The 17,361-nt window shown below is 38.5% G+C and overlaps 1 protein-coding gene across 1 annotated transcript in view; it reads left to right on the forward strand.

Annotated features, from left to right (window-relative positions):
- The window catches only part of LOC121527842 (growth arrest-specific protein 7-like), a 117,380-nt gene that overhangs the window by 63,476 nt on the left and 36,543 nt on the right, over window positions 1-17,361 (forward strand). Inside the window, exons 3-5 of the mRNA XM_041814852.1 lie at window positions 5,076-5,153; window positions 7,715-7,803; window positions 15,291-15,344. Coding sequence (XP_041670786.1) covers window positions 5,076-5,153; window positions 7,715-7,803; window positions 15,291-15,344 — 221 coding nt within the window. The remainder of the gene's footprint in view (window positions 1-5,075; window positions 5,154-7,714; window positions 7,804-15,290; window positions 15,345-17,361) is intronic.

Below are 17,361 nucleotides of genomic sequence, written 5' to 3' on the forward strand. Positions count from 1 at the left end.
TAAGCTCAGTCTGACATCTTTAATGACTTTATTTATGAGGTTGAATCATCAGAACTGCAGAACGCAACAAAAGGATGATAAAAGTCACGATAAATGACTGAAGAGAAGAGATGAGAAAGAGTCTGTCACTGTGATTTGTGCTGCACATTTCAGGCTTTTACCTGTAATGCTGTCAAATCAATAAGAAAGCAGGATGTCCTGCAGTGTGTTTAGGAAAGTTTTACTTGAGCTCTACTTAGGGCAGGGCAATTAATCAAAATTTAGATTAAATCGCAAAATGTCCTACTGCAATTGTCAAATCACAAAAGGTGCAATATTTCTTTGAGATGAAAAATACGTAAGAATACCAGTTTAATGAAACTTGTATGCAACAGAGATTTGTCCCGCCCATCATGCAAACATCTAGGTATCATTTCTTTAGGATAGTTTAGAAAAATCTTGCTTTCCTTATTTCTTTAAGTTTTTCTAAATCAAAATGAAAATGGCATGAAAATGATCAGCCGCCTTCTTTTCTGTTTATTAATGTAAATCAGCCCTTAATGACTATGACGGGTAGTAAATTATAAGTCAGATGCTCTACAAAAACTAATAAAGCACCAAAGTCAGTATTTTGGCTAATCATTAACACATGCAAGCTGAATTTAGAAATAATGCCCCAGCCATCCAACATTTGGTTTGAGGAAGATTTCACATTTATTCACTGTTTTTCATAAAAAACAACATTGACTTTAGGTAATCAAACTGGCATTTAAAGGGTTAAAATCCTCAAAATGATTGAATGTTTGGTAGTTTTGAACACAGCTGAAGTTGTTTAAGCTGTTGTTTAAGTTATCTGTTAAGTTTTTACAGCAGTTTTATGGAAGTGGACATTTTTGTCCTTAATGGCTTTAAAGGGCGGTAAATTAAAGCGATGCCTGAGGGTTAATGTTGCAGGGGGTTGAAATTTAAAAGGATTTACTGCTGCTGTTTGTTGAAAATTCACAAGATGTGGAATTTAAAAATAATCGCACATTAAATAGACATCGCAATAATGGAAAAAATAATTGCAATTAGATTGTTTTCCCAAATCGTTCAGCCCTGGATCTAGGTTTCCTCTCCCAACAGGCTGAGACATCAGAGATTTTTCTAAAATATATCTTTAAATTTACAACGAATGATCGTGCGACAGATTCGAAATGTGATTGTTCATAAGTTCACATCTTTTGGGATCAGCAGAAAAACAACAGCTACAAAACAAACAAAAAAATTGATTTGATTTCAATGATTATGTTGAATTTTTCTCCTCCTGTTGTGTTTTCAGGCAGCTCTACAGATCAGAATGACTGAAACTCAGTAAGGCTGGCCACACACCAGACCAGAGTTCCCTTCCTTTTCTCTCCTGCTCGTATGCAGACGTGCAACTAAATCAAAATTTGATATCATGATTGCAGCAGCCTGAAATATCAGGGTTATCGGTATTATGGTATTTTTTAGAATCTGCTGAAAATCTTTAAAAAGTACTGATGCATTATTTAAAATCAAGTTTGACATTTAAAAACACTAAATTAGTTTAGCAGCACAGAGGAATACACAGCTTTAGAAAGCATAGAAATAATAACATATGGAACATTTAGGCTGAGAGAATTGAATGCATTCATCAGAATTAGTACATTCATTTTTTATTGTACAGCCTAAATTTTTATTGAATATTTTTTTTTATTGTTTCACTGATAAAGCTCTGAAAAGGTCTTTCTTATCTAAAGACCTTTGTATAAACTGCTTTTTTTTAGTCAATATTTGCAAATCTAATTTTGGCAGCCTCAGAGCAGATAAAGCCTCGCCCTTAAGATCTTTGGTGGCCCCCCTGGGGGTCCGGGACCCTAGGTTTGGAACCAGTGGTGTACATAACGTAGCAGATAACATGTTTCTCCTTTATCAGGGCTGTCATTTTATCAGAGAGCATAAACGTCTGCCTACAGCACACACGTCTCAGACAGCAGACAGTCTGGAACACATGAACATTAGATTAAACTGCATGCTCTACATCTGAAAATGTCTAGTGTGAATCTATTTCAGCCACATTTGCATATTAAAGGCTTCAGTTTTATTATACATCATCAACTCACTCAAACTAATGAATCATAATTCATCAATTTTACTTTTTAAAAATTAATTTAACAAAACAACATTGAACTTAGACTTTCAGTTAGTGACTTCTCTCTGCCTTTAAAGCAGGGGTGTCAAACAGAAATCTGGATTTAGGTCTAACCTGAGGGCCTAACGGGGTCAAGATTTAGCCGAAAACTGCCAACTGTGTTGTCACAGGTAATGAAATTTGGGGGAAATTAAATAGTGATGATAAATGATTTTAAGAATTCTAAAAAAAGGTCAAAAAGATTAAATATCACAGCATCAGTCAATCTGAGATAAAAAGTCAACTTTAGAAGTCCTAAAGGTCAAAATACAAAATTAAAATTCAATATAAGGTTTTAAAAATGCAAATACATGAGATAGAGAGTTAAAACCATGAGTTTAAAGGTCAAGATATGAAATAAAATACAAAATCAAGATTTTCATAAGTCAAAATAGAAGATAAAATTCAAAATTGTGACTCTAAAAGGTCAGAATATGAGATATAATTCTCGATCCGGAGTTTAAAAAGTGTAAATATAGGATCAAAAGTCAAAGTTAGGAGTTTAAAAGGTCAAGATTTGATTTAAAATGAAAAATTGTGAATCTAAAAGGTCACAATGTAAGAGACAAGCCCAAAATTATAAATTTAAAAGGTCAAAACATGAAATTAAAAGCCAAAATGATAAGTTTCAGTCATAATCTTGGTATGCAAAATAAAAATATGAAATGAAAACAAATACATTTCGCCCCCTCATTCCTGACTTTTTATCAAATTATTTCTACTCTCTACTTTTTCAGATTTTATAACTTACCAAGGCTTTTCTTTAAATCTTCAAGCTTAAATTTACATTTGTATACTGGAGGAAATCTGCAGACCTCATGGCAGCAGGCCAGTTGTAATTAGAAATGATCTTGCGGGCCAGGTAAAACTGCACCGTGGGCTGCATTTGGCCCCCGGGCCTTGAGTTTGACACCCGTGCTTTAAACAAACAAGGTGGAGCCTGGCAGCTCTGCTCCAATGATGGCACAGCCAAACTTAAAGAGGACATCAGAAAACCTATAAAGACAGAGACATATGCAGCTGGTAAAAAAGGAATGTAAACACTAGCTTGGGGTTCACTTTTAATGCAGACTCTGATTTTTTTAAATAATGTGCATGGTTTGAACATTCTTTGTAACAGTTCCACCTTCAGTTCTCTGAGAATCTCTTAAATGTTGAAGCAAAGACGGTTTTGTCGCTAAAACATCCCTTCATGTAGTGATGTTGAATAGAATCAAATCAGTGGCCTAATAATCCACATCAGCATCCTTCTGCAGCCACAGTGATGTAAAATAAGTCACCCCTGCTCTTTACAGCTCAGTGGACGAGGCAGAAAGCATCAAACGTTTACCTTTTTACTGCTCTCCTGTTTCCTTAAGAACAAGCTCCTTCTCTGTGGTTACGTTTTGTTTTAAATGCAAAATACTGCAATTTCAAAATGTGACAAGAAAAGGGAGATTATTTTAATTTAATACAGAAAATCTCAGTTTAATCCTTGTTTATATTTTTTTATCAGCCCCACTTTGAGCACATCATGACATTTTTTACATTCTCCTCATAGCCCCTTCATTTAGCTGACCTTGAACACATCAGAAAGTCAGAGGTACTGCAGTTTGGTGTTTTATGATTCATAGGTTGACATGCTTTTGGCTTAGAATGATGAGCCTGTTGCTAATGTGCTCCTTAGGTGCTGATGACACAGTAGAGGAGAGACAGACATGGCTGCTCATCTCTAAACATTTTTCTTTATGTCTTCTGTTGACCTGTGGAACTTTTCCCTCTTAAACTCAGTGAGCAAACCTTTGTTTCAGGCTGTCTGGAAGTTATTTACAATCATATTAAGTAGGGATGCATGATATTATCGGTCTGGTATCGGCAGATGTCAAAGTTTCTGCAGATATTTACATCCCATATTTAGCCTGTGTATTTCAGCATCAACTGTAAATGTTGTCCATATACAGTACTGTGCAGAAGTTTTTGGCATGTTTGGGCCAAAATTTGAGGCTGAAGTAAGGCGTGTAATGGCGAGTATGCCCACCTGAGGGCCCCATCAGGCAGGAAGGAGGATTGACACAACCCAGGTCATGCTCTGGGTGTCTGTACATTACCAAGGGCATGGGAAAATAATAATCTGATGAAAACAAAACAAAAACCACAGCTTTAGGGCGGAGTTATGGGTAGATGTGGCGCTTCAACATAGCCTGGGGTACTGTTAGGGTGGGTAGGAGGGTTGCTACAACCCCCTGGTTGTGGTGTGTATGTTCTAAGCACCTGAAAACTGTTGGTGGTTGCTGGCTATATTATCAGGGGTGCAAAGACCCAGACAAAAGAAATGCTGTTAAGCTCCACCTTGGCTGCTGAGCGACACACGTACATGTCAGATGTGTCGACACTGGCTCTGGCCGCCCTCCCTCCTCTCTTTAGCCCGGGGTTGTGGAACATCAGGACCTGTGAAGAACCGTTAGCGCTCTACATGCCTAAAACCTCTGCACAGTACTGTATACTAATAAATGAGTGAAGTTTTAGGCTGAACCAACAGAACTGTAGTTGAGGTTTTTTCCTTTATTTATCCTCATGCTCTAAACTTTCAAGTGTTTTGAAGGACTAAAGTTTGTTTCCTTGGTCATCCTCAAACCTTAAAGTGTCCAAAAGGACTGACATTTCTTGTTTAGCTTCATATTAGAACAGTACTATGGACTGTTGGGACATTTTCCACAGTCATAACGGAACGTTTCATTTCTACATGTACCAAAGAAAAACCGAGGCCCCCCCCATGTGTCACATTAGCCTGAAGTTAGCAGCCATGAATGAAATCACTTCTTCTTATTCATGCCAAAAGGTTTTTTCCAACAGTAATTTAAAAATAAGAGAGCTAGCTCAGCTCTAATGTTGTTTTTTTTCTCTTTTCTTGAATGCTCCTCAGAGACGACATGGGAGAGACCGTCCAGTGCTCCTGGGACCCCAAAGACCCCCCTTCGACACAAGAACTCCCTCCCTGCAGGTAAAAACCTCTCTCTCTCTCTCTCTCTCTTTCTGCAGTTAACTTTCTATCACTTTAACTCCCTCGTGTTCCAGCGCCCTGAGGCTGTGAATTCTCCCTAAAATTCCTCAGAGGCACAAAGCAGAGGCTCACTCTCACTTCCTGTGACTAATTTTATCTGAAGCCTCCACCACAGAACTGAGACTCCTCTGTCCTCGCCTTGGCTTGGCTCTAAAGGACGAGGAACAGAAAGAGCTAGGACGGTTTGTGGCATGTTTCCTGCTCTGCTGAAAGCTGGGAGCAGACCCTCACCCATTCATATCCACCCTTTAATAAAAGAAGACCCTCTGTTTCACCTCACAGTAAATGGCAAAAGCTATTCTTTTTCTTTTTCAGCTCGTGCCTTCAGAAATAAGAATCTGCTTGTTAAAGTAAATTGGATGGACGTTTTTATTAGCTGTTGCAATCCTTATATGTAGAGTCATGAATAAAACACTTGTTAAAGTTTGAAACCAGCTAGAATTCATGTCTGTAGCTCATTTTTTTCTATAGACAAATGAGTATCTGAAACCTCATAAATACTGTAGATCTTAAGAAACACGGTTAGTGTTTCTCTCCTGTTTCTGTTAGATTTGTTATGATACCAGAAAAGTACACTTCATTATATTTACAAAATTAAACAATGATAAAAACCTTTATGACACTAAGACATAAAAAGAAAGCCTTTTTTCATTTTATTGTTTTAAAAAACAACCTGTACATCATCTAAACTGCACATTGACTATTGATATTCCTTTCTTCTGAATGTTTTCATTGATTGAACTGAGATTGTAACGTATTTAAACTCGTGACATCAATAACCATAAAGGTAAAATACTACTGCAGCCTAGCAGGACAAAAGGTTAGCTTTAAAGATAGAGATGTGTGCGATGTGTAATTCAACAGCATCCATCCATCCATCCATCCATCCAGTCATTCATCCATCCATCCATCCAGTCATTCATCCATCCATCCATCCATCCATCCAGTCATTCATCCATCCATCCATCCATCCATCCATCCATTCATCCATCCATCCATCCATCCAGTCATTCATCCATCCATCCATCCATCCATCCATCCATCCATCCATTCATCCATCCATCCATCCATCCATTCATCAATCCATCATCTATGCATCTGTGCATCCATCTATGCATCCATCCATCCTTTCATCCATCCATCCATTGGAGCATCCAGTCATTCATCCATCCATCCATCCATCCATCCGTTCATCCATCCATCCATCCATCCATCCATCCATCCAGTCATTCATCCATCCATCCATCCATCCATCCATCCATCCTTTCATCCATCCATCCATCCATCCATCCATTCATCCATGCATCCATCCATCCTTTCATCCATCCATTCATCAATCCATCTGGCCGTCCATCCATTGGAGCATCCATCCTTTCATCCATCCATCCATCCATCCATCCATCATCCATCCATCCATCCATCCAGTCATTCATCCATCCATCCATCCATCCATCCATCCATCCATTCATCCATCCATTCATCCATCCATCCATCCATCCATCCATCCATCCATTCATCCATCCATCCATCCATCCATTCATCAATCCATCATCTATGCATCTGTGCATCCATCTATGCATCCATCCATCCTTTCATCCATCCATCCATTGGAGCATCCAGTCATTCATCCATCCATCCATCCATCCATCCGTTCATCCATCCATCCATCCATCCATCCATCCAGTCATTCATCCATCCATCCATCCATCCATCCATCCATCCTTTCATCCATCCATCCATCCATCCATCCATTCATCCATGCATCCATCCATCCTTTCATCCATCCATTCATCAATCCATCTGGCCGTCCATCCATTGGAGCATCCATCCTTTCATCCATCCATCCATCCATCCATCCATCATCCATCCATCCATCAATCTTTTCATCCATTCATCCACCTATCCATTCATCAATCCATCCATCTGTCCGTCCATCCATCTATGCATCCATCTTTTCATCCATTCATCCATCCATCTATCCATCCATCCATCCATCCATCCATCCATCCATCCATCCATTCATCCAGCCATTTTCCACGTATCAATCCTTTTATTCATTCAATCACCTATCCATTCATCAATCCACCTGTCTGTCCATCCATTGGAGCATCCATCCTTTCGTCCATCCATCCATTCATCCATCCTTTCATCCATCCATCCATTCATCCATCCTTTCATTCATCCATCCATCAACTCTTCAAAAACTCTTCTTTAATTTTTTTTTATTATTTTAGGATGAAAATTAAAGCTCATATTTTACTTTGTTATAAAAATCTGAAAACAATTACATTTTCAGTTTTCTTAACTCTATCAGAGAAAAATGTGCTTTGCATATTTTTGAATGAATAAAAATGTATAAGTCATGGTCAACAACTTTCAGCATTGTTTTGGTTTGGCTAATAAAGTTAATTTTTCTGCTCATTTATGGACATTAAACCATTAATAGATTGGTTTTTCTCTCCTCCGTTCTGGTCTCTCCTCTTCCTCTCGTGTTTTTGCAGTGAATGGATTTCACTCAGGTGGGAGCCCGTTGCATCATGTGGAGAATTCACACAACAGCGTGGTGAGGAAGAGCAGCATGGAGCCACAGGTGAGAGAGAGAGTCTGATATTGATTTTATTCTTCACTGACATCATGAAACAGAGTCTAAAGAAAGTGTGGAGTCATCAGAAAAACTCCTGCACCACAAATGGAGAAAACCCTGGTGATATCAAACACACCAAGACCTTCAAAAAATGACAGATATTTATCAGTAAAGCAATGAATCGATTATTAGTCACTGACTGGATGATTACCTTAGATAATATTTAAAGACTGAAGTTATTTATAGAAATACAACAAGATAACTTAGTATACCTCATGTCACCTATTTTCTTCTTTTAAATCTTACTATCTATCAGAAGACAAAATGTATAATTTCAGTGCGATTCAAATTTATTAAGTAAGTTGATGAAAGTCTAAACAGTGGCAGATGACTATAGAGCCATGTACTATGTGGTGTTATTTTTTTATTCCTAAGATATATTTTGGCTTTTATGTCTCTGTTTAGAGAGGAGGATAGTGGATAGAGTTGGAAACAGGGACACGGGCATGAGGGCCGAAAAATGTAGGAAAGAAGCTTTATAAAATCTCTTTAACTGGGGTACTTTTACAGAAAAACAGCTGACCTTAAACTCCTGCAAAGTGTAAATGCTGTCAGATTAACCAGGGGGTCACTGAGTCTGAGGTGTCAGTGAGTCATTTTGTACATGCACACCAGCATATTTCTCCATGTATAACAGTGTTAAACAGAGCATTTGACAGAATAAGTACTGTGACGCTGTCCTTGGCAATATGGTCTTCAAGATTTGGGTATAAAAAGTAAAATAACTGAATTATAAATGTGCTTTTAAATGAATATATCAATGCCACTGCAATTGAACCAGTGCTGTCAAAATGGTAAACTCTCTGGTACTTTAAATTCTGCAAGTTTCCAGTTTAAAAAGGACCTCTACTGTTTTAACAAAGAGCTCTCTCCCTGCAGAGATCATCTTCTGTAATATTCTAGAGCACTCTGAGTCTTTCAGAGACATAAACATCCACCTTTAATCCAGGAGGATTATGTTTTAGACATTACAGCCTGTTTACCTGCTGCAGCATCAGCTCATCTCCTAGAGACATTCAGAGACGTTATCTATCAGTCATTTAGACTTAAATGTAGTCCTAGGCTTAAAAATAAAACCCAGATTTTCATTTTACAGCATGTAGAGTCTTAAAAATGTCTTTTACAGCAGATAGCACAATGTTTCTGTATGTTTGATTCTACTGATGATAGATCATGTTTACTTCCAGCTCTGTGGTGTTTAAACCCCCACTCTCTGCGTTTATTAAAGGAGAGGCAGACGGTAGTTAAAGCAGATTAATCCCTCCTACAGTAAATATCTGCTCCCCTGATCATAATTAAGCAGCAGTCAGGGTGCAGTCACACTCTATCCACCCACCACTTATTCACTCTCTATCCTCATTTCTCCCCTGCTGTAGTGTTCACAAATAAAAACAAACCTTCACAGCTGCTTTAATGCTCACAAATACACAATTCAAACACTGTTAACCCTGAGGAGTCAAGGTTTTATCTTCTACCTGAGTTTTTCTTTGGAGGACAGAAGGTTTTAAACCCATTAGACTTTCTGTGTAACTTTAATTTTTTAAACAACTCTTTCAAATACTTTTATTATATTGGTTCATGCCAGGACACTAGAAATTATGCTAGCTGTTTTAGACAGGCTGTGTAACAGCTGCGTCAGGGCTAGATTATCATTTCTGCTACTGATGCAAGTGTCTTGGTTAACAATCAGTGAAATGTAGATGGTGGGAGACCCCAGAAAACCAGAGAACATATAAGAAATAAACTAGTTAACTATGTTAAGAATATGGAGCTGCTGGTTAACCATGGAATAAATGAGTCAGTAACTGCTGGTTAACCATGGAATAAATGAGTCAGTAACTGCTGGTTAACCATGGAATAAATGAGTCAGTAACTGCTGGTTAACCATGGAATAAATGAGGCAATAACTGCTGGTTAACCATGGAATAAATGAGGCAATAACTGCTGGTTAACCATGGAATAAATGAGGCAGTAACTGCTGGTTAACCATGGAATAAATGAGGCAGTAACTGCTGGTTAACCATGGAATAAATGAGGCAGTAACTGCTGGTTAACCATGGAATAAATGAGTTAATAACTGCTGGTTAACCATGGAATAAATGAGGCAGTAACTGCTGGTTAACCATGGAATAAATGAGGTAATAACTGCTGGTTAACCATGGAATAAATGAGGCAATAACTGCTGGTTAACCATGGAATAAATGAGGCAATAACTGCTGGTTAACCATGGAATAAATGAGGCAGTAACTGCTGGTTAACCATGGAATAAATGAGGCAGTAACTGCTGGTTAACCATGGAATAAATGAGGTAATAACTGCTGGTTAACCATGGAATAAATGAGTTAATAACTGCTGGTTAACCATGGAATAAATGAGTTAATAACTGCTGGTTAACCATCGGGGAAATGAGGCAATAACTGCTGGTTAACCATGGAATAAATGAGGCAGTAACTGCTGGTTAACCATGGAATAAATGAGTCAGTAACTGCTGGTTAACCATGGAATAAATGAGTCAGTAACTGCTGGTTAACCATGGAATAAATGAGTCAGTAACTGCTGGTTAACCATGGAATAAATGAGGCAATAACTGCTGGTTAACCATGGAATAAATGAGGTAATAACTGCTGGTTAACCATCGGGGAAATGAGGCAATAACTGCTGGTTAACCATGGAATAAATGAGGCAGTAACTGCTGGTTAACCAAGGAATAAATGAGGTAATAACTGCTGGTTAACCATGGAATAAATGAGGCAGTAACTGCTGGTTAACCATGGAATAAATGAGTTAATAACTGCTGGTTAACCATGGAATAAATGAGGCAGTAACTGCTGGTTAACCATGGAATAAATGAGGTAATAACTGCTGGTTAACCATGGAATAAATGAGTTAATAACTGCTGGTTAACCATGGAATAAATGAGGCAGTAACTGCTGGTTAACCATGGAATAAATGAGGTAATAACTGCTGGTTAACCATGGAATAAATGAGTCAGTAACTGCTGGTTAACCATGGAATAAATGAGGTAATAACTGCTCGTTAACCATGGAATAAATGAGGCAATAACTGCTGGTTAACAATGGAATAAATGAGGCAATAACTGCTGGTTAACCAAGGAATAAATGAGGCTATAACTGCTGGTTAACAATGGAATAAATGAGTTAATAACTGCTGGTTAACCATGGAATAAATGAGGTAATAACTGCTGGTTAACCATCGGGGAAATGAGGCAATAACTGCTGGTTAACCATGGAATAAATGAGTTAATAACTGCTGGTTAACCATGGAATAAATGAGTTAATAACTGCTGGTTAACAATGGAATAAATGAGGCAATAACTGCTGGTTAACCAAGGAATAAATGAGGTAATAACTGCTGGTTAACCAAGGAATAAATGAGGTAATAACTGCTGGTTAACCAAGGAATAAATGAGGTAATAACTGCTGGTTAACCAAGGAATAAATGAGGTAATAACTGCTGGTTAACCAAGGAATAAATGAGGTAATAACTGCTGGTTAACCAAGGAATAAATGAGGTAATAACTGCTGGTTAACCAAGGAATAAATGAGGCTATAACTGCTGGTTAACCATGGAATAAATGAGGCAATAACTGCTGGTTAACAATGGAATAAATGAGGCTATAACTGCTGGTTAACCAAGGAATAAATGAGGCTATAACTGCTGGTTAACCAAGGAATAAATGAGGCTATAACTGCTGGTTAACCAAGGAATAAATGAGGCAATAACTGCTGGTTAACCATGGAATAAATGAGGCAATAACTGCTGGTTAACCATGGAATAAATGAGGTAATAACTGCTGTTAACCAAGGAATAAATGAGGCAATGACTGCTGGTTAACCATGGAATAAATGAGGTAATAACTGCTGGTTAACCAAGGAATAAATGAGGTAATAACTGCTGGTTAACCAAGGAATAAATGAGGCAATGACTGCTGGTTAACCATGGAATAAATGAGTCAGTAACTGCTGGTTAACCAAGGAATAAATGAGGTAATAACTGCTGGTTAACCAAGGAATAAATGAGGCAATAACTGCTGGTTAACCATGGAATAAATGAGTTAATAACTGCTGGTTAACCAAGGAATAGATGAGGTAATAACTGCTGGTTAACCAAGGAATAAATGAGGCAATAACTGCTGGTTAACCATGGAATAAATGAGGTAATAACTGCTGGTTAACCATGGAATAAATGAGGCAATAACTGCTGGTTAACCATGGAATAAATGAGTCAGTAACTGCTGGTTAACCAAGGAATAAATGAGGTAATAACTGCTGGTTAACCATGGAATAAATGAGTCAGTAACTGCTGGTTAACCAAGGAATAAATGAGGTAATAACTGCTGGTTAACCAAGGAATAAATGAGGCAATAACTGCTGGTTAACCATGGAATAAATGAGTTAATAACTGCTGGTTAACCAAGGAATAGATGAGGTAATAACTGCTGGTTAACCAAGGAATAAATGAGGCAATAACTGCTGGTTAACCATCGAGGAAATGAGGCAATAACTGCTGGTTAACCATGGAATAAATGAGTTAATAACTGCTGGTTAACCATGGAATAAATGAGGTAATAACTGCTGGTTAACCATGGAATAAATGAGGTAATAACTGCTGGTTAACCATGGAATAAATGAGGTAATAACTGCTGGTTAACCATGGAATAAATGAGGCAATAACTGCTGGTTAACCAAGGAATAAATGAGGTAATAACTGCTGGTTAACCATCGAGGAAATGAGGCAATAACTGCTGGTTAACCAAGGAATAAATGAGGCAATAACTGCTGGTTAACCAAGGAATAAATGAGGTAATAACTGCTGGTTAACCATCGAGGAAATGAGGCAATAACTGCTGGTTAACCAAGGAATAAATTAGGTAATAACTGCTGGTTAACCAAGGAATAAATGAGGTAATAACTGCTGGTTAACCATGGAATAAATGAGGTAATAACTGCTGGTTAACCATGGAATAAATGAGGTAATAACTGCTGGTTAACCAAGGAATAAATGAGGCAATAACTGCTGGTTAACCATGGAATAAATGAGTTAATAACTGCTGGTTAACCATGGAATAAATGAGGCAATAACTGCTGGTTAACCATGGAATAAATGAGGCAGTAACTGCTGGTTAACCATCGAGGAAATGAGGCAATAACTGCTGGTTAACCATCGAGGAAATGAGGCAATAACTGCTGGTTAACCATCGAGGAAATGAGGCAATAACTGCTGGTTAACCATCGAGGAAATGAGGCAATAACTGCTGGTTAACCATGGAATAAATGAGGTAATAACTGCTCGTTAACCATGGAATAAATGAGGTAATAACTGCTGGTTAACCATGGAATAAATGAGTTAATAACTGCTGGTTAACCATGGAATAAATGAGGTAATAACTGCTGGTTAACCATGGAATAAATGAGGTAATAACTGCTGGTTAACCATGGAATAAATGAGGCAATAACTGCTGGTTAACCATGGAATAAATGAGGTAATAACTGCTGGTTAACCATGGAATAAATGAGGTAATAACTGCTGGTTAACCATCGAGGAAATGAGGCAATAACTGCTGGTTAACCATGGAATAAATGAGGTAATAACTGCTGGTTAACCATCGAGGAAATGAGGCAATAACTGCTTGTTAACCATGGAATAAATGAGGCAATAACTGCTGGTTAACCATGGAATAAATGAGGTTATAACTGCTGGTTAACCATGGAATAAATGAGGCAATAACTGCTGGTTAACCATGGAATAAATGAGTTAATAACTGCTGGTTAACCATGGAATAAATGAGGCATTAACTGCTGGTTAACCATGGAATAAATGAGGTAATAACTGCTCGTTAACCATGGAATAAATGAGGCAATAACTGCTGGTTAACCATGGAATAAATGAGTTAATAACTGCTGGTTAACCATGGAATAAATGAGGCATTAACTGCTGGTTAACCATGGAATAAATGAGGCAATAACTGCTGGTTAACCATGGAATAAATGAGGCAATAACTGCTGGTTAACCATGGAATAAATGAGGCATTAACTGCTGGTTAACCATGGAATAAATGAGGCAGTAACTGCTGGTTAACCATGGAATAAATGAGTTAATAACTGCTGGTTAACCATGGAATAAATGAGGCATTAATTGCTGGTTAACCATGGAATAAATGAGTTAATAACTGCTGGTTAACCATGGAATAAATGAGGCAGTAACTGCTGGTTAACCATGGAATAAATGAGGCAGTAACTGCTGGTTAACCATGGAATAAATGAGGTAATAACTGCTGGTTAACCATGGAATAAATGAGGCAGTAACTGCTGGTTAACCATGGAATAAATGAGGCAGTAACTGCTGGTTAACCATGGAATAAATGAGGTAATAACTGCTGGTTAACCATGGAATAAATGAGGCAGTAACTGCTGGTTAACCATGGAATAAATGAGGCAGTAACTGCTGGTTAACCATGGAATAAATGAGGCAGTAACTGCTGGTTAACCATGGAATAAATGAGGTAATAACTGCTGGTTAACCATGGAATAAATGAGGCAATAACTGCTGGTTAACCATGGAATAAATGAGGTAATAACTGCTGGTTAACCATGGAATAAATGAGGTAATAACTGCTGGTTAACCATGGAATAAATGAGGCAGTAACTGCTGGTTAACCATGGAATAAATGAGGTAATAACTGCTGGTTAACCATGGAATGAGTGGGTTATTAACTGCCAGTCTTGAGCTTACATGAAGATAGTAAAACAGTCCTTTTTATACCAGTGAATGAATGTATAAGTTACTTACATTTAGTTAACCATGAAAGTCTACAAAAACTTCAAGTTTCAGCCATTTTTGTACCTTACACCTCATTACTCCGTTAGAGGAAGACAATGTGAGCATGCACATGTTGTTTTAGCACAAAGTCACACTGCCAACTATTTGCCTGGCATGTGTACTACAGTTTTTCTTTTTTTACAAAATCTCAGGATGATTCAGTTTTCCGTGTTCTGTCCTGTAAACATGGCCGTAATCCTTTCCTGTTCATTTGCTGTCCACTACTCAGAAACTCTGCCAATCTTTGTCGATCATACTGCGAAGTGTTCCTGCTTTATTCTGATCCAAAGTGTTAGAAGTTGCATGCTCAAACAGGGAGAGAGAGAGGCAGCCATGCATCTCTCTCTGCAGAACTATCCTCCCTACTCTGCACAGCAACACACCAACACACACATTTAAACACAGCAGCAGCAGCGGCGGCTGTAACAGAATCAGAGCGACCAGCAGACAGACGCTCACAGCGCTCGCCGGGAAAACAACTGTGTGTCGTTGTGTTGGTGTGTGTGAGTGTGTGTGTGTGTGTGTGTGCAGCAGTCATGTCTGACACAGAGGACGGCGGGTTTGACGGAGCGTCCTTCTTCTTCTCCTCACAGAGCCCGGGATCAACGTCGCCCACCAGGAAGCAGAACAAGGAGACCACGGTCACGGTGAGTGGAACAACTATCTGCAACTCTTAACTAACGCTGAACTCAGTGCTCTCACTACGGCAGCTCAGGAGGACCAGATTTAAGCCAAGCAGAGGGACATGAAGTGTTTTTAACTACGAGATTAGGGTGATGATGATGGAAAAAGCATTGGAGTGCACAAGTGGGATTTTATTCTCCAGATGTATGTTTGATGCATCAGTTAAGAGTATAAAACTCAAATAAAAACATATTTGAAGATGATTATATTATTGAAAACACTCTTGGTCAGTGATTTTGTGGTTATTTGGGTATCTGGAATATGGATTGACACACAAATTGTAAAATAATATTCAACCCACTCTAGTTGATCATCAGTCTAGACTGAAAAGACCAAATCTGACGGTCCATTCAGAATAATTAGCTCCACCACTCACCTGGTAACAGCATCCATGGCCTCCCAGCTTAACTTATGCCAGGGTTTACTATTGTTTTTCATTTAAGTGAAGGAGCCACAAGCAGGAAAGGGGCAGTGCTGTTGCCTGCAAAGACGAACGTGTTTCTATCCATCCAGTGTCTCTGCACTACGGCTGCAGACGACCTTAGGTCTTTATTTTTTGCTGGTACTTCCTGAATACAGTTTTAAGAACCAAACTCCAGCATTTTAAAATAAAAATACAAGTTTTCCCAAAAGCAACATTAGCAGCTGACCTGCATGCAACTTGCTTTATTCATGTGAATAGCAAAATAACATCAGCGGATATGTCATGCACCGACGTCATCACACGTAGCATCCACTAATGATAAATTTGTAAGTCCTGATGACCCACCATAGTTAGACATGAACCCATTTCTATGATATCTGATCAGCTCACAGAGTTCCAAGCTCTTCTTCTGCTGAATGAAACTGAGACTCTTGAACTTGTTGGAGCTCCTACAGTCGTCCCTGCTTGCACCATGGACTGGGCCATCTCTGCCTGATTTTAGAGCTTTAGCGCTGTTCCTCAACCAAACACGCAGGCCTCCCGTGTCCTAGGACACCCTTAGAATTAAATGTTCAGTTCTGAAGAAAACTAAATCGTATGCAGATAAAATCGTTTGATATTAGTTAGTTATCACCATAATAATGAAGGGTTAAATCAGTCAGGAGATTAACACCAGCGTAGCAGACTTTCCATTACGCAGGATGAGAGTGTTTTTTTATCCAGAGAGCTGCTGTTTGTGTCTCACTCAGGGGAAGAAACCTTTTTACACAAGGCAGAATTCTTTCACATTTCCTTTAAGACCTGACTGTGACAGAAACTGGTCAGAATTATGGACAGGACTGGCTCCATTAGGATGAGAGGTCATAGTGGAGCTGTGCACAGATAGGAGAGTTCTTCTAAAATCTTTGTAACTTGTTAAAATCAAATTAAAGAAAATACAAAGTCCTCTCTCCATCTCTCTAGAAACCCCCTGCTGTCTATATCATCGTCTCTTTAGAATAGTGTGTCTGCTGAGCATGCAGCTGCTGTCTGGTGTGCAGGACGTCCTCTATCAATGTTATTATTTGCCATAAAGATCTTCAGTTAAATCATTTATTGCATCATATGAACCTTCTCCTTTGCTTTAATTACAGTTAATAATTGATTGACAAAAATGTGAATTAGAGATATTTTGATTCATTAGTACTGCAAATAAGTATTTCCCAAAAATACTCTGTTTTTCCAAGAAGTCTCACATATACAGTATGTCAGGTCCACGTCACCTCATATGTGACCCTACCATAACTGCTGAGTGGGGATGGGTGCCGTGGTAAACCTTGAACTTCACGTTACAAATATTGCAGCATAACCTGCATCGTATTTTAAAAGTGGAGCGCTACCTTTGACCTCTTCCTATCAGCCATGCTTGTTTCGTTGATTCTTTTAGCTGCTTCCAACGTCATCACTCACGTGCGTGCAATGCTGCATTCAAGTCCAGCATGGAAAATAGACTACTCTTCCACTGTCTTGCAGCCACAAGGATGCGTTTAGGTTCTGAAACATGGCACCAATTGATT

Source organism: Cheilinus undulatus, linkage group 20 (genome assembly GCF_018320785.1).
Source record: "Cheilinus undulatus linkage group 20, ASM1832078v1, whole genome shotgun sequence".
NCBI classification, from domain to species: Eukaryota; Metazoa; Chordata; class Actinopteri; order Labriformes; family Labridae; genus Cheilinus; species Cheilinus undulatus.